Genomic DNA, 17,772 nt, shown 5'->3' with positions numbered 1-17,772 from the left:
TGTCAGGACAGCCAGGGCACCAGCCCACTTTCTGGCTAAGCCAGCTATGCGTTCACTGCTGGCTGGGCATGTTTGAAGGCCAAAAGAAGAGAGAGCCTCATGTAAGGAAAGAGTCTTGGGTGTCTGAGGAGAGTGGACACACCTTCCCCTGGCAAGTCCACTGTTGTCTTCTCTAATGCTGAGAGACAGGGAACTCCAGGCATTCAGTGTGATCAGTGGCCTTGCTGTGGGAAACACCCACCAGCCTGTGCCTACACACCAACTAGATAGGGGCTGAGCTCTAGCTGGGCAGGGAAGCAAGTAAGCCTTAGGGGGTGAGGTGTCCGGGGCAGAGAAGACAAGAGGTGAGTTTGGAACAGTCCTCATTTCGGGATTTCTAAGTCTCTGGGAATAGCCAATGTCCACCCAAAGGGTGGGGATTGGAAGCAATTCATCCTGGTCTCAGTGCTGGGAGTCATCCACCGACTCTGGGTGGCTGGCTCATGCTGCTGCAAGCAGTCAGGCGGTCACAGCTATGGTCACCCTCCTTGTACGGATGAGCAAATGAGTCAAGGCAGGGGCTGATCCTGGAGTCTGGGGAAGGATGTGTGGACCATCCTGGAACTGGCCTGGATGTGGTATGCACTGATTGATTTCTGAGTGGCCAGCAAGCCCTAGAGAAACCCAACTTCCTCCCAGATTCCCTTTGAAAGTCTTAGGAAAATCTAACATTAAAATATCTCCCTCGGGGAGGGGCTGGAGAGATGGCTTAGTGGTTAAGAGCACTGACTCCTCTTCCAGAGGACCTGAGTTCAATTCCCACAACCTCATGGCAGCTCACAACTGTCTGTAACTCCAAGATCTGACACCCTCGCACAGACATAACATTCAGACAAAACAACCAATGCACATAAAATAAAAACAAACTATTAAAAAATCTGCCCTGGGAAGTGTAGTGTAGCTCAGTGGGTACAGCGTTTGCCTAGGTAGCTGGCAGGAAGCCCTGGGTTCTGTCATGGGTACCACCTAAATTAGGTATGGTGCATGTGCAAGCACAAGGGTGAGGAGTTCAAGGTCATCCTCGGCTACACACCAAGTTCAAGAGCACTCTCGGCTCCGTGAGATTCTGCCTTCAAACAAACAAATATCCCGCCTGGAGAAGAGAGCCACACACCATCCTCCCTCAAGGCTTACTTCTGTGACCTAAAAGCTTCGTTTGCAAACAAGACTTGGGGTTGCACCTAGCCAGCTCCAGCCCATCCTCTTCCTGTTACGGAATACCCAGGTCCCCTCCTCCACCATCCCCTATCAAAGGTGGCTTGGGGGGACACAGGCACCCAGAGGCTGGGGATACCAACTCACTCATGAAGTTGACCACTGGGGTCTTCTTGGGCTTCGAGGGTCTGACAACCCTGGGCTGAACCCAGACATGTGTTTCCTCAGGAGCAGGGGGTGATTCCACCTCGTTTGTCTCGTCAGCTTCCGGCTTCTGATTGTAAGGCTCTTCTAGTAGGTGGTTAAGAGTGAGAAAGAGAACATGCTGAATTCACCCAGAATGCCTGTCTTAGTTAGGGTTTCTATTTCTGTGATGAAATACCATGACTAGAAAGCAAGTTGGGGAGGAAAGGGTTTATTTGACTTGTACATCCATCATTAGAGGAACTCAGGACAGGAACTCAAGCAGGGCTGGAACCTGGAGGCAGGAGCTGATGCAGAGGCCAAGGAGGGTGCTGCTTAATGGCTTGTTTCCCCAGGCTTGCTCAGCCAGCTTTCTTATAGACCCCAGGACTACCAGCCCAGGATAGCACCACCCACCATGGGCTGGGCCCTCCTCCATTGATCACTAATTGAGAAAATGCCTTACAGCTGGATCTCATGGAGGCATTTCCTCAACTGAGCTCCTCCCTCCCTGATGACTCCAGTTTGTGTTAACTTGACAAACACACACACACACACACACACACACACACACACACAAAACCTAGCCAATACAATGCCCTTCGTTTTGTTTTTGAGATAGACTCTTACTGTATACACCAGGCTGGCCTCAAACTCATGGAGATCCACTTGTCCCTGGCTCCCAAATGCTAGGGTTAAAGGTGTGCGCCACCAAATCCATCCCCAAAATAGGGACTAAACTCATTTGAGATTTGGCTTCACAAAGAGTCGTTTCAAGCACAGTGAGAAGGTTATGTTGGGGACAGGCAGTCAACTCACTTCCATGTTTGCTTTGGACCTTAGAGAGGCAGCCTGGGCTTAGATCAAGGTGCAGCAGCCACGCCTGGAGGTTAGAATAGTCATTTGTCCCTCCTCATCTTCCACACAACCGTCTGTCCCCATCCTTAACCATAGCCTCAGAGCTGTAGCTCTCTCTGAGGTCCCTCTGCTTCCTGGTTTTGTTGGGCTACAGTCCCAAAGACTCATGCCACACTTTTACCCCGAGTGACAGGGACCGCTCACCCTGCTCAAGCCATGGCTTGGCAATGGAGATTTGCTGTCTTAACATTGGACCTGGCTGGGCAGAGTGGCTCATACCTGTAATCTCGGCATGCAGGAGACTGAAGCAGGGGGACAAGTTCACGGCCAGCCAGCCCATATAGTGAGTAACATGACAATCTAGACTACATTATGAGACCCTATCCCCTAGCTGGCTTCCTATTGATGTGATAAATACCACAGCCAAAAGGACAGTGGGGAGGAAAGAGTTTATTCAGCTTAAACGGATTACAGTTCAGTGAAGGAAGCCACAGCAGGAACCTGGAGGCAGGAACTGAAGCAGAGGCTATGGAGGAACAATGCTTGCTGCCTTGCTCTCCATGGCTTGCTCGGCCTGCTTGTACAACTCAAGACCACCTGCCCAGGGGTGGTTCCACCCACAGTGGGCTGGGCCCTCCCATGTCAATCATTAATCAAGAAAATGCCCCCACAGACTTGCCTGCTGGCCAAGCTGATGGAGGCATTTTCTCAGCTGAGGTTCCTTCTTCCCAGATGACACTAGTTTGTGTCAAGATGAGACACTACCCCCCCCCAAAAAAAAGCCCTAACCAGTACACTCTCTCTCAAAAAGCATTAGCCCTGGTACACAGAACTTTGCAAAACCTCAGCTCCTGGTTTAAAAGATTGCTGCTTACTTGCTCTCAATCTTTGTCCACCCAAGGCATCCTATACTATCCCTTCTCCTTCATCATGACCTCCCCCTTTCAAAGCACCATTTTATGGGACAAATTGTCCCTCTTGGCCTCATTAATTCCCATTCTCATCCAGGACGGTGGACCGCCGGGACACCAGACTCTGACTTACAGCAAAGCAGAGCCTGAGGGTGGGCTGGCTTTCCTGTGCTGCCTTTACCCACGTTGAGCCCCTAGGTGGCCCCACTGAGGACCACAGTTCTCCACAAGAGTCTGTATGGCAGAGCCAGGAAGCACGCTTCCGGAAACACACCTCAAAGGAGAACCCATGGGGCTCCCTGATGTTCAAGGAACCTGCTGAGCACACCTCCCTCATGCCCTTTTGCACCTCAGCCCAACAGCCTAACCTTGCTGATTAATGCTCCTATTGGCCAATGAGGGGGACGAGTCTCCGCCCACCCCCACCCCCCAGGCTGGCAGTCTGCTTCCTAAGAAAATGCTGTCTCCGGTGCCAGAGTCAGACTGTTTGGGCCAAGACTATTTCAAGAAGAAAAAATGAAGCACCCACAGGCACCTCTGATTCCACAGAGGCCCTTCTTCCCCACGAGCTGTCTTCAGAGAGTAGCAGCCCGGGGCTTCATGTCCTGCACCACCATGACAGGTAGCCAAAAGAAGGGTCAACAAGTGAGGCGCCCCTGTCGTTCTAGGTGGGGACCTGCGCAGTGGGTGGGAGCTGACTCATGCCGGGCTAGCCCTGGCCTGAGAGGAGAAGGACAGGGAAGACAGAGGTGAAAGACTATGCATGGCTGGCTGTAATTTCATCTGTGTCACCAGGAGCCCCAGCTTCATGGCCCACCAAACCCCCAGCATTCTGTACACAGGAGAAGCTCACCAAAATCCCAAGCAACAAGTGACACCAGCACGTGCCCCCCCCCCCCCCCACACACACACGAGAGCCAAGGAATAAGAATGCCCAGCAGCAAGGCCTAAGGTTCCTAAAGCACAGTAGCACCAGCTCTGGGCGGAACCCCCGGGGCTGCACAGGCAGCCTCAATGGCTATCCCATCAATGCAGCCACTCACAGGCCCCTCTCTGTCTGGGCATGGGCTGGGTTTCTTCCATTGGCTTTAAGGTATGATGACTCAAAAGGCCAGCTTCACTGAGCCAAATCTGGTTTGGAAGGGTCTGAGGGGGCTCACTCTTTCAGAATGAGGGTGGACAGTCCTGGTCCCTAGCCCCACGCATAAAAATGGAAAGCTGAAAAGTCATGGACCCAACCCCTCCCGTGAGGTGCCAGAGGGATGTGTGACTCAAAGGGACTTGGGCACTTCCTAGTAACCATCCCTGCATACCCCAGGCTCTGCTCACTCCCAGCCTATTCAACACACAGTGTGTTCCAGGTCCCCCCTGTGACTGGTGACAACTGAGCATTCAGGCCCTCCCCCAACTTCTCATCCTGCTGTTATAAGGGTCATGGCAACCACTTCACACACGAGGATGCTGAAGCTGAGAGAGGCGAAGGGACCCATCAGAGGGGCTGGAGAGATGGCTCAGCATTTAGGAGCACTGACTGCTCTTCCAGATGGACCTGAGTTCAATTCCCAGCACCCACATGGCAGCTCACAACTGTCTGTAACTCCTGTTCCAGGGGACCTGACACCCTCACATGCAGGCAAACACCAATGTACATAAAATAAAACTAAATAACTTTTTTGAAAAGGACTCATCGGAACTCACAGAGCTGGGATGTGGCTGGGCAGAGAGCTGGGTTTCTCCCCAGCCTGTTATCCCCCACAAGTGCCGGATGGAAGGAAACTTCTATCCTTATCCCTAAATCCTTGTGTCCCCATTATAGGTCATGGCCTTAAGGGTGCCACGGCACACCCTTATTTAGTGGCTTATGCAGATAAGCTGAGTTAGGGGAGGTTTTCTTCAGGGTTAGCTGAGAAACCTACAGCGCCTGCCAAGCAGAGTTGGGTGTTTTCCACCACAAATAAAGACATAAGCACATGGGCTCCGTGGGATGGGTAAGCCTATGTCTGGGGCCTCTGTGTGCCCTGGCTGCTTGAAAGAGCCCTCTGTGGAGCTGAGGGTCTGTTTACTCACCAGCACGCAGGACGCACCTGCCCGGCACCCTGGAGTGCACCAGCAGCTGTAATAACAGGGCAACCAGGTGCTTGAGGAGTTTGGGGGTCACGAGAACATGGCGGCAGGTGCCTGTCTGTCTGGCCTTCAGAGAGCTCCCTGAAGAGCTGTCACTGTGCATGGGATGGACCGCAGGCGGGGTTGAAATTGTCCCTGCTCCTATCGCATCCCTCACTTCAGCTAGCTGGATAGCCGAGAGCCTGGCCTTCTGGGATCTAGGACCTCTGCTCTTCCACATCCCAGGGTCCAACAGACCTCATGCCCATCTCAGGGACACTACAGGCAAGAGGGCCACTACTGTCCCGTGCAGCGCAGCTCCTCCTTCCCCTGTTGGCCCCGGCCAGCTGTTGGAACCACCCAGAACACAAATCTCAACCCCAAACATCTGCTCCACTGGGGACTCCCTGTGCCTCTTCTGAGACATGACTTCTGAAAGCCAGGAGAGCATGTTAGGTGTGAGAAGGTGCGGTTTTTACAGTAGAGAGAAAAATGGATGTTTCCTAAGCAGCCCAGAGTGAGCCAACAGAGCCACAGGCAGAAGGCAGCCTGAGCTTCAGCTGCTCTGGCCCCAGGCAGCCTTGAGAGCAGTCACTCTTTAGAAAATGTGTTCAGGACGAGGCTGCCAGGGCCTGGGGCTGATTGGGAACCGTCCAACCACCTGGAGGTTTTGTTTGGGGGGAGATCCGAGGAGGTGAAAGTATTGCTATGTATCTTACACTGGTCTCAAATTCATGGCAATCCCCCTGTCTCAACTGCCCAAGTGCCAGGATGATAAGAGGTGTGAGCCACCGCCTCTTACAACCATCTATTTTAAGCAGGCTGAGCATGCTAAGGGAGGTGAGGAGGAGGTCTCAGGTCAAGGCCATGTCCACTGCCCACTGGGGCCAAGCCAAGGAGCTGCCTGGGTGGGTGGGGGGCGGGGTAGGGGGCGTGTCTCAGGACATCGGGGTCTTCAGGTGGCAGGGACTGAATGCAGAGAGCAAAAGGGCTCAGACCCAGAATGTGTCAGGGGTGGCTGCAGGGGTGAGTCTGAATCTGACGTCATTTCCACGTCATCCCTCACGGTCTGTGGCTCAGAGTGCTGGAAGCCACACAGAGGGCTGGGGCCAGCGCACCACCTACCTCGGTAGCACAGGTTGTTTCGGCAGCTGCCTCCATAGCTGGGCGGGCACTCAGAGCAGGGAGGGCCGTGCTTGTAGGGAGCCTCGCCAATCCAGTTTCCCCTAGAGACAGAGCAGAATCGCTGTGAAGGAGGTCACCAGGGAGCCCTCAAACCAAGTCCCTGACGTTAGGAGAAAGACAAGGCCACTTGTCTTGGGTAAGGGACAGGCAGCTGCTTGGCCTCCCCCGGCCCGTGCCAGTCAGCCAGGGAGCTCTGGGCACTATGATGAGACCCTGTCACTGAGCACTGTGTTAGTAATGGCTCCCTGGGTGACATATGGAGCCCCAGACCCATCGGAGCAACCTCGGGACCCCTAACCCAGCGGGCCTTGGTTCATTATTTATTCAGTGGGTAGCCACCAGGACAAGCTCTTGGTCAAGGCTCTTGACAGTATCTATAAAGCAGAGATGCCCACCAGGGTGGTCTGTGGTAGTTTTCTAGGGAGGCAAGGGTTTCTGCTAGAGCGAACGAGATATGCCGCAGACACCTCTATGTACTCGGTGTCCCACTGCAATGGCCGAAGAGTCATGACACCAAGCAGGGAGGGAGGTGGTCTGCGTTGGGGAGCTCGCCTCCTCCTCTGCCACCGTCACAGCACGTCCTCCTCTCTACAGTTCCACCTGGACAGCTGGGACAGTCTCTGGGCATTGCTGTGGACCTCACAGTTCTAACCCCTCAAGTATTTGGGTAGGGGATGCACAGTAGGGGACACTGGATGAGCTCCCTTGGGACATCAGGCATGGCCTGAAATGTCCCCAGCTGTTCACGAGAGAACCTGATGGTCTCCACAGACAACCAAGGCCCTGCAGGGCTTCGTCTTGCTTCCCAAGACCAGTTTTCCTCTATTTCCTCTATACTGACTCTATTTCCTTAAGCACCTCCAGGCTTCCAGGCCTATAAGGGCAGAGACCAGTGTTCATTGAGCAGGCTGGCCTCTCCAGCTGGACAGCAGAAGGCTAGGTTCCCAAACCTCTGACCAGTCCATGGATGGTCCTCTCTTCCCACATGAGGCCATGGGGACAAGAGCCAGGCACGTCTTGCACCATTCCCAGCCTCTGGCTCATTGTTCCCTCCCTGGCTCAATGATAGTGTCCTGACCGGCTAAGAGGCTGGGAACACCTCTTGAAGGAAAAGGCTGTGGGAAGCATGGACTAGTAAATAGCAGTCAAAAGTAACTAGCATACAAACTGACCAGTGCCTGCCCTGCCCCCGTCCCATGGAGGCCCACCCTCCCCTATGGCCACATCTCAGTACAGGCCTTTAGGAGAGTAATTAAGGATAATGCTATCAGGAGAGGGGGGCCTGCTCCAATAGGACCGGGACCCTTGTCAGAAGAGTCCCAAAACAGATGCCCACTCCCTGCTCTCTCTCACAGCCACGTGGGCACACAGCAGAAAGATGCGTGACTGCGGGCCGGAAGAGATTTCCCTGCAATCCATGTCTCCAGGCCTTCATCCCAGATGTCTACCCTCCAAAACAGGCACGTGTCTGCCGTTAGGTCCCAGCCTCAAGTGTTCACTGAGGGTCCTCGGCTGGTTGAGCAGGAGATGGTGTGGCTCCTTTACCAAGAAAGGGGAGAGAATAGTGCCAGGGAAGGAAAGTAATTTCTGTTAAAACATCTTTTTCCCTTTTATTACTTAGTAGGTATGTGTGTGTGTGCATGTGGGAGTTGGTTTTCTCTTTCTACTATGTGGGTTCGGGGGCTCGAACTCAGGTTCATCAGGCTTGCAGGCAAGCCCCTTCACCCGCTGAGCCTTCACACTGGCCCCAAGAGTTATGTTTCTGATTAGAGCGGCCGGTGGTTTTTAAACATGAAGATTTAATCCCATTCTCTCCCTTCAGCCGAGCGAGGAACTGTCCCGGGACGGAAGCCTGCCGGAGTGTGGCTGTTAAACTGCTGCCCAAAGCTCCACGGTTCTCCAGTCTTTTCCCCTCCCAATCCCCAGCTCCCCATCCCCACCGCGCTCCACCTCCTCTGACCTGCTTCATGACTGGTAAATGATGAGTGTGTCAGGGAGCCCACCACAGCGCCTGTCCCCGTGCCGGGATGGCCGCCAGCATCATTGTTCAAACCACAGGCTGCAAACGGTTACGTGGCCCTGTGCTCTGCACATACGTGTCTGTGCCCTGAGTGATGCATCGGGTGAGTGACGCACTGTGACCCGGATGCTCTGAGGAGAGGGCGGCTGCTCTGGGCAGACCCGGTGTGGCCTGTTCAGGCAGGGAATAGAACCTGATACAAATCAGACAGTCTCTCCCCCCTCTCTTTCTACTCTCTCCTCGCTCCCATCCTCTTTCTCCGATCTGTTCCACCCCACCCCCCAGCAGACTTCTTTTGCTTGTACAAGTGGCCTCAAGAGATGACTCATAAAACCAGTTGGAGCAATTGTGGTCTGCACACCCCCTTTTATGATTGCTCTCATTCTGGCCAGTGACATTCCGTGCAGGGAATGCCAGAGGAGACAACCCATGTAGACACCCCTACAGTTCTACCATGTAAAGTAGAATCGGAAGTGAACACGATGCTGGAACTCTGCAGCCTACTTGGGGCCCTGAGGACCTCAGGAAGGGCCCAGGTCCTTGCTGACTCTCCGAGCCATCTGCTCATCCAGAAGCAGCGATTTCTAGACTCTTTGTGTGTGACCAGGACGACGTGGTCTTACTTTGGAGAATAATTGCAGACAAGATACACGGCGTTCTCCCAAATGTCTCCCCAGACGTTCATGTTCCGGCAAGTGTGCACAGCGCAGCCAATCTTGTTGGTGGTGGCCCAGACCATCTGAAAAGACAGCGCTGTGTTGCAGCTCCGAGGTAGGGTGCCCCAGAGCGACACTGGTAGGTAGGGCACCAGAGAAGGGTAAACCATCCACTAAGGGAGGGCACTCTTTAAAAAAAAAAAAAAAAAAAAAAAAGCTATGTGCACACAATGTTGGGGGGGGGGATTTAAAAACCTCAGCAATGTAAAACCACCATAGAAGCTGACAGAGCTGGGCTCATGCCAACGCTCTTGTCCTGTGAACATGGGAGCACAGCAAACAGCAGGACCCAACCCAGTGTGCTCTGAGGTGCGCTAAATTAAAGCAAAGGCCTCAGGCAGTAAGCACACAAGCGTTCACTTCCAACCACACTGCCCAGGTCTGGGCACAGGCTGAGCAGAGGGCAACGCCTGTTTTACCTGTGTGTAGTGGGTGCACATAGCCCCTGAGCAGCGCTCTGGGCACCACGGGTTGCACTCGTGGGGGTAGGGGTAGGTGTAATCCTTCACCTCGTCATACCAGGACTGCACGTGGAACGCCGGAGAGCGGTACCTACAGGGACGGAAGCGGCGGGTGGTCCCCAGATCGGCACCCAGGCACCCAGCCCCACCAGCACCTGCCTGAAACCACCCCGTCCTGGATGGCCTCCACGCTACCTGTGTGTGCGGGGGACATTTGCTTTTGTCCCCTTAATTGTGCGTTCATTTTCCACATACAACAGGTGAAAGACAAGCAACTCAAGAACCCGAGGTTTCAGACACCGAAGCTGAGACCACGTGGATTGAAGCGGAGAATGCATGCAGGTAGGGGGAGGAACTGCAGCTACTCGGGAGGTGGAGGCAGGAGGATGCCAACAGCCTGGGCTAGGGAGTGAATTCGCTGGACAACCCAGAGCTTGACTCAGAACAAAAGTGAAAAGAGGTAGGGTGAGGCTCAGCAGTAGTAATTGCATGCGGGAGGTTCCAGAGAGAGAGAGAAAGAGGGAGGGTGGGGAGAAAGAATAAGAGAGAGAGAGAAAAAATGGATCAGGGCCAAGCAGATGGACTGTGCAAGGAGACTGGGTAAAGATAAAGGGTAGATGGATAGATGTATATTATAGATTCACTTAAAGCTGATATAAAGAAAGACCAGCAAACATTAAGAAAATCGCTGACGCATGACACACAGCTATGACACTATGGTGGGCCATTGGTCTGCGACCACTGTCCCAGCTTGGCCTTGAACTCAAGATTCTCCTCCCTCCTCTTCGTGGGTGCTGGGATTCCAGGTGTGAGCCGCTATGCATTCATTGTTCTAGTTTGTTTCAATCAGGAAGAAAAACTGTAACTTGTCTGTGAACCCGCGGTCCCTTGGTCACCAGCAAGTGTAAACAGAGTGGTTCACAGGGAATGATGTCTCCGGCAAAATGGCCGTTGGTGACAGCTTTGTGGTCAGCCAGGCAGTTTGAGGTCTTGTAACAATTACCGCCCAGGCCCAGCACCAGCAGCCACGGTCAGCCAGCCCCGGGACACCACCTCCCCCCAGGGCCTAGGAGACACGTGCCACGAGGAGCTGGGGCAGAAGCCAGCCTGCCTGTCACTCCTAGCCATGCCAGGATGCCTTAGGGGAGGATCCTATCCACCCAGGAGGATCCCATCCCTGTCCTAGGGCCCCTGGAGGGATGACCGGAGGGCCTCAGGACAGAGGCAAGCACCAAATGAAAGCCACGGGGACAGAAAGGCTTCCTGTGGAGCTGTGCAATGGACAGACCATCTTCACCCAAGGAGCCACCATGACTCTAGAAGAAAGGGGGTTAATAGAAGGAAAAGGGATGCCAGCCAGGGTGGTAGTCTGGGCTGCAATTACTTGGAATTTTGTAAGAACACGTTGGGGCCCAGCCAAGTAGCAGGCTGTAAATGAATGAAGAGCTGAGCCTGTCAGAGCTGCAGTTATTTTGGGGGATGGAACCCAGAGCCTCAAACCTATCAGGCAAATGTTCTACCACCCCACACCCCGATAACGCACAGGGATGCCAAGCCCTCTGTGGAAGTGGCCCTGCTACAGCAGCCTGACCAACTCAAATGGAAGACGCTGCAGATCAGGGTGCCAGCTGACCTTACCTGCCCCAGTGCACGGCCAGGTTCTGCCCGATGGACACCAATAGGCTGGCGGGCCCATGCTCCCACAGGCACTCCTGTGCCCATGCTGCTGCAGACCTCTCCAGCTCCTCATCCCAAGTCTGCAGGGGAGAGAGGCGACAGCAGAGGTCAGGAGGATGGAGCAGAAACCCCAGCCCCGGGGATGTCAGCGCTCTGGCTGTGCCTCAAACCTTGGAGAAACCTCCTTGAGTCCAAAACTGGGGAATGCCAAATGACAGTAATCAGACACATAGAGGGCAGGTGAGTTCCTGGTCACTCACAAGCCATTCTTAGGAGCCGAGAGCCCGCCCACGCCCTCCAGTGCCAGCCCTGCACGCACGTGAGTCTCTCCCTGCCTTTCTGGCACAGTCCAGAGAGTGCTCTTCTTGAACTGAGGCTGTGAGAAGCCAGGCCATTGCCTCACGGTCTCATCGGCTCACAGGCTCATACCCAGATAGTCTTAGAGCTAGGCCCTGGTACTAGGCCTGTGGGACCCTCTGGGGATACCTGACTCTCAAGGAGTGCCATGATATGTTGCCAGAGAAAGCAGAAATTCAGGCACCATGCTTGCTTCCTTTTTAAGGAACGAGATGTGGGAGGCAGTGAGGTTTCACCATGTTGTTCCCTCTTGGCACCATGTGTGTCAAGAGCCAGCCCCTTCCCAATGAGCCTCTCTGAGTCTAACCCCATCTGCAGATTGGGGTTAGTACTTCCTGTTCTCCCAGGTTCCCAGCAGGGTCCCTCAGGTCCCCGTGCTCGCACCCCCAATCCAGTTCTCCGTGGCAGCTCTGTTAGGAAGATGCTCCACACTGCCCACCTTCCCGGGGGCGCTGCTGGGACATGGTCCCCAGGCGGGAGCTGTCTCCACCTTGGCAGACGGTAGGGAGATGAGGGAAGTGTGAAGCTTGACAACATAGCCTCCATGAGCAGTCCATTGAGGCCCCATGCCTGTGAGAATGGTGCCCAGTCACCCTGGGCAGTGCCTGAGGAGCAATGGGCATCAGTGTCTGCAGGGGTAAAAGCTACAGAAGTAGAGGTTCTCGGGCAGGGTGCAACCCGTGACACTGAGGTGTGTGATCTGCCTCAACTCACCCCACCCCCAATTCTGGAAACCAGCCAAGGAGGACGTTTCCACCCTGGAACTCGGGGACAAATGGCCATTTCACCTGGCTACCCCAAATAGCTTGGAGCAAGAGCTCAGAGGGGCTGGCCTCTCTGGTTTCTCTCATCCTTGACAAAGGGAGGCATCAGCCACAGACTGAGCAACTGAAAGAACCTGCCCATGAACTCTGCCATGAGGTTTTATGTTTCTAACAAAAAACAAAAACAAACAAACAAACAAACAAACAGCCATTCCATGGGCTAACATCTTGGAAAAATGCACAGATTTCCAGAGGAAAAAGATGTGGGTTCATACTGTGCTTCCCACACCATGGAGGAGGCCCGTTGGCAGCCCAGAGCTGAGGCAATTCAGAGTACAGGCAAGCCAGCCAGAGTTGGGCAGAAGGCTGGACTAACCCTAGGGGTAAAGCCAGAAGCCACCATCAGGTGCCAAGCTGAACAGCACTCAAAAAAAAAAAAAAAAAAAAAAAAATCACACCAGCTTCAGATTTGGTAAGATACCTGGAAAAGCCCTTTGAGAGAGTTAGATAACATAAAAAGAATAAACTATGTAAGGATGGGAAAGAGTTTAGAGAAAATTAAATAGATATTAAATTAGAAAGCAGTAAAGGAAAAATAAATAAATATGCATAGAAAGTAATGTCTCTGAAGGAAGGAAGGAAAGAAAAATAGATAAAAAATGATTTGAAAGGTACATAGATGCTAAAGAAAGTAAAGAAACTGAACAAAAAGAGTCATAGAAAAAATACTGACTTTGAATACAAAAACTAAAGTCTCCAAAGGAAGGAGAGAGAGGAGAAATTAAAAATAAAAATATTTTCTGTGTTTAAAAAAAGGAAGAATACAATGACAGAGCACACTTGGACCCTGTATAATTTTGTTTTGATTATCAGTAAACAAATAACTATATTTTCAGTAATGATTACAATTTCAGAATAAAGCTGACTTAGAGAAGGAAAAGACTGAAAAATTAAATGCTAGAATGGAAGTGGTAGAAGAGAGATCGGAAAATCCTTTGATTCAGAATAAAGGATCTTCAGAGGGATATATCTGGAACTGACAGCACCAGCAGAATGGTAGTCCCCAATGAGAGAAATGCACAAAGGCTTAAGGATATTGCAGAGCGGCGGGTCATACAGATGCTATAAAGAAGCTTCAGAATAGATGTTATATTAATAATGTCAAGGATCAGTTCCAGGTGAAGGTTTACATGCTGAGTTAAAAGCACAGATTCTGCTTAGTGAGGCCACTTTAGAGCAATGTCATACAGTAGTTCATGTGTTTCACTCTGTAGAGTTTAGAAAATTAAGTATGTGTGCCATACCATAGATATACATTCAGAATCTTAATGTGCTTCTGCCTGGAGTTCTGAAAGGAATGATTCTGAGGTTGCACATTAATTAGAGGTGATGGCTATCTTGGAGATGCCTTCACAGATCGAAGCTGATATCCAGTAAATACAACAATATTTTAATGCTACAGATATATCTTACAATCCCATAGGACAAGCAAATGTGGAGAAATATAAAGAAAATGTTCATAGAACAGAAGGAAGATATAGAGTCTCCCAGAGATTAGATTAAATAATGCTTTATTGACTTTAAATTTTTTCAAATGTCAATGAGACAGATGGCAGAGCTGCTGAGGGATGTTGGGCTGTGTTAAAAACTGCTGAATTAGAGTAGCCTATATATTATAAGAATGTCTTAACTTCAGAATGGAAAGCAAGAAATGAGTTGCATTGGTGGAGAGGTTTTGCCTTTGTTTCCACAGGAGAAGAAAAGCTATGGATTCCTTCAAAATCAATAAAGATCAGATTTGACCAGGGGAAACCTCCTAAAAATCTTGCCTTTAGACACGAAGGGGAGAAAAACAAGAAGAACAACAAAACAGGTGACATATATGCTGATCCCTCTACATGGGAACAGCTCTCAGACTGGTTGAAACATGAATAGGTCTCTTTTAGCCAATAAATCTTGTTAGCTAAGGAGTCCTCATGAATTATTTTTACATGTCATCCTTTCATATGTCATGGATGGAGATCTATATTACAGTTTGGTTATACAGTTCAAAAGGACTTATGAAAGTTCGATGCCTTTCCTGCTCAAACATAGAGCAGAGACTCATCTTTAGTTATTTATGCCCACCACACATCCCATGCATGTTTGACATGTTTAATGCGGAAGTGTACCCTGCCTTTAAAAGTTTGTGTGCGTACAGAGACCCAGACACCAAAGAAGACAGGACAAGTAGCCCTTGTGGCCCAGCCTCACAGTCTGCCTCAATAGCTGTCTCTCTAAAACTCTGCATCTGATACAACTTCAAAATGGCTGGCTAGATGCTCCAGCCTCACAGACCATTCCAGCCAGGACTTCAGTCAAGCCCTGCACTTTCCCATCACGCAGAGACTAGGCAACAGTACAGCTAGCTCTCCCAGGACTTGGCCATTGTTCCAAAAGAGATCTACAGAATGTGGCATTTAAAGATGTTTTCATAATAAAAGTTGTTTGTTTGTTTGTTTGTTTGTTTTGACAGAGAGACATGACTGTTCCTGGCAGCACTCCCATACTACTTCAAAGAAGATGATGGACACTGAAGAATCCCTATATGGAGTTTGCCTCATTTGTGGCAAGCTAGCCATTGGGGAGAAAAAAAAAAAAAAAAAAACTGGCCTTGTCTCAACTGCTGATAGCATGCTGTCCAAGCTGTGGACAAGCAGGACACAAAAGAAATCAATGGCCAAACTTTACCAGGACACAGGTAGGCAAGGCAAGTCCTTCATAATTCATGCTTTACAGAAAACTCTGTCAGATACAGGCCAGCAGGCTGAAGAGATGGATACTCCAACATGACAGAGGAATCTTAGGTGACTGTCCAGGTAGCCAGCAACCTCTGTCATTTCTATTGTTTCGGAAGCTTCTTGCTCTGCACTTCCTGTCTACTCAGGTAAAATTTATCCTCCTCAGGTCCCTGATGTGATTAAAGACTAGATAGTTGTAGTCTCACAATTAAGCTTAAGTTGTTTAGGATTTAAGAAAATGTTTTAAGGCCTAAAAAATGTTTTTAAGTTGATAAAAACAAGTTAGGATAGAAAGTATTTAAATAGAGAACTTTAAACTCACCAAGATAAGATAGGGAAGGGACTACTTTCTCCAAGGTTGCCAAATACAAATGGACTAGACATTATGAATGTAATTCTTACCTGATAGATTTCATAATTGTTCTTATTGTATAGAGTTTATTAATGTAAGAGAAAGAGCCTTTTAGTGGACTAAAAGGAGAGATGTTGGAGTGATGTTTTTGTGCACTGGGTAAAGCTTGTATCTTCAAGTGCTGATTTCTGTGGCAGCAGAGAGCTGAATACAGACTGGACTTTGGCATTGTTAAGCATCATCGGCCTTAGTGTTTTGTAAACATTGTTCTCCATCTCCTTCTGATTGGTTGGGTAAAGACCTGAACGGCCTACAGCAAAGGCAGGAGAGAATGGGGCAAGACTTCTGGAGAGATAGGAACTCTGAGAAAGAAAGAAGAGTGAAAAGATTTGCCTACAGGACACAGAGGAAGCTGGACACAGGAAACTGAGGAGCGGTAAAGAGCCACATGGCAGAACACAGACGAAATGAGTTTTAAGAGCCAGTTGGGGACCAGAGTAAGTTAGGACCTAAAGCGATTATAAATAAATATAAGCCTCCGTGTCATTATTCAGAGCTGGGGCGGACATAGGAAGTCTGAACAATTTCAGTGATTGGCCTGTCTCCCGGGGACAAGAACCTAAACAGGGCTGAACAGGGAGAGAAGCCAGGCCTGGGCTCCGCTGAAGGAAAGAGAGAAATGAGGGATAAGAAGGGAAAGGCTGAGGTAGCAGTGTGATTCATTTGGGTAGAGTCCTTGAATCTTAGTTAGAAGAGAGCCTGTCGCTGAGTTGGTAGAGTTCATAGCTCAGTTGGCAGAGTGCTTGCCTGGCATGCACACAACCCTGAGCTCCATCCCCAGCATCCATAAACTGGGCACGGTGGTAGACACCTGTAGTCCTAGCGAACGGGAGACAGAGCAGACGATCAGAAGTCCAAGGCCATCCTTGACTACTAGAGAGTTTGGAGGCAGCCTAGGCTGTCAGAAAGGGAACCAGGCACATCAGTAACCCCAACACTTACGAGCTTGGATGCAGATGGGTCAGCGTTAGCCTCCGCTACATAGTGAGTTCAAGAACGGTCTGGGCTACATGAGACCTCTCAACAAAACCATCAGACACTGCACCAGCCCTGGGCCTGCCATCACCCCTAGGGAAGGGGCACGGGAGTGGGGGGTGCTCACCATGTACTCCATGTTGGAGGCAGGGGGATACACCTGGCCTCGAAGCTTGTTGTGCAGCATGAGGATTTCCTGGCGGTCGGACATGGGGATGGCTCTACGCACTCGTGAGTGTGGCTCTGCCTGCTGGTACTTGCTCAGCAGCTTCTCCAGGCTTGTGATGTTGGGAAGGAGAAAGGCCTGTGCTCCGCAGACCAGCAGAGCCAGCCCCATTGGGACCACGCTGTTCAGAAGGCAGCTCATGGCCCCACGCCTGCAGCCACAGCTAAGGGGATGGGGCAGCCTGGGCTCTTGGATTACGGCTGGGTACCGGAGGGTTCTGGAAGGAAAAAAGGAGGTAGGAGACAGCAGGTTAGAACTAAGTCAGCCATGCCCAATGAATGCCACCACATCAGAATAGGGAGGGGGCTCTGTCCCTTCAGCCAAAGTCTCCCCTAGTCTTTGCTCACACAGAAATGCCAGGTGTGTAACTGTCCCACGGGCTTGGGACTGCCAGGGGCAAGGTGGACAGAGGTAGGGAAACTGTGGAAGATGAGGCAGAGTTCTAGAGCGATGCTCGCTGTTGCAGGAGGCAGGGCAGAGCCAGAGTGCTCTGAGAAAGGCACAGTTCTCACCTCCTGCCCTGGAGCCCTTCCAGGGTCCCGACCAAGCCTGTGCGAGACCAAAGGCACAATGCAGAGAGGCGGGGCTCAGCTGCTCTCCAGTATACCATAGTCAAGCCTTGCCCTGCTCCAAGGAAGGAGGCCTCAGGGGCAGAGCCCAGGGGACTGTGGGATGCCCACTGTAGGCAATGGCCCAGCCGGAAAGCACAGCAAGGATACAGAGCATTCAGCATGCTGGAGCGCTGCTGGGTCAGTCAGACCACCATATGCACACCCCTAGTTGCAGGGTCAGGTCAAAGTGACACGGCTAAAAGAATGTGTCACTGCTTCTCCGCCCTGGGATCACGGCAATGCCCCGCCTATGTTACTTTGTGCTTGAGTGGCGTGAAGGGCGGGCCCCACGGCCCAAAGCATTAACTGTCATTTGACCCTGCTATGCCCAAGCAGATG

The 17,772-nt window shown here is 51.4% G+C and overlaps 1 protein-coding gene across 1 annotated transcript in view; it reads right to left on the bottom strand.

Moving 5' to 3' along the window:
• Crispld2 (cysteine rich secretory protein LCCL domain containing 2) overlaps positions 1-17,772 on the bottom strand; it is a 57,420-nt gene that overhangs the window by 25,385 nt on the left and 14,263 nt on the right. The window contains exons 2-7 of the mRNA XM_055621603.1: positions 16,724-17,039; positions 11,270-11,388; positions 9,590-9,722; positions 9,078-9,193; positions 6,375-6,475; positions 1,342-1,485 (exon numbers count right to left, since the gene is read on the bottom strand). Of these exons, the coding sequence (XP_055477578.1) occupies positions 1,342-1,485; positions 6,375-6,475; positions 9,078-9,193; positions 9,590-9,722; positions 11,270-11,388; positions 16,724-16,963 (853 nt within the window). The 5' untranslated portion in view covers positions 16,964-17,039. The remainder of the gene's footprint in view (positions 1-1,341; positions 1,486-6,374; positions 6,476-9,077; positions 9,194-9,589; positions 9,723-11,269; positions 11,389-16,723; positions 17,040-17,772) is intronic.

Source organism: Psammomys obesus, unplaced genomic scaffold (genome assembly GCF_907164565.1).
Source record: "Psammomys obesus unplaced genomic scaffold, mPsaObe1.curated_primary_1811, whole genome shotgun sequence".
NCBI classification, from domain to species: domain Eukaryota; kingdom Metazoa; phylum Chordata; class Mammalia; order Rodentia; family Muridae; genus Psammomys; species Psammomys obesus.
Note: the sequence above shows the minus strand (reverse complement) of the source record. Positions and strands in the feature narration are given on the sequence as shown.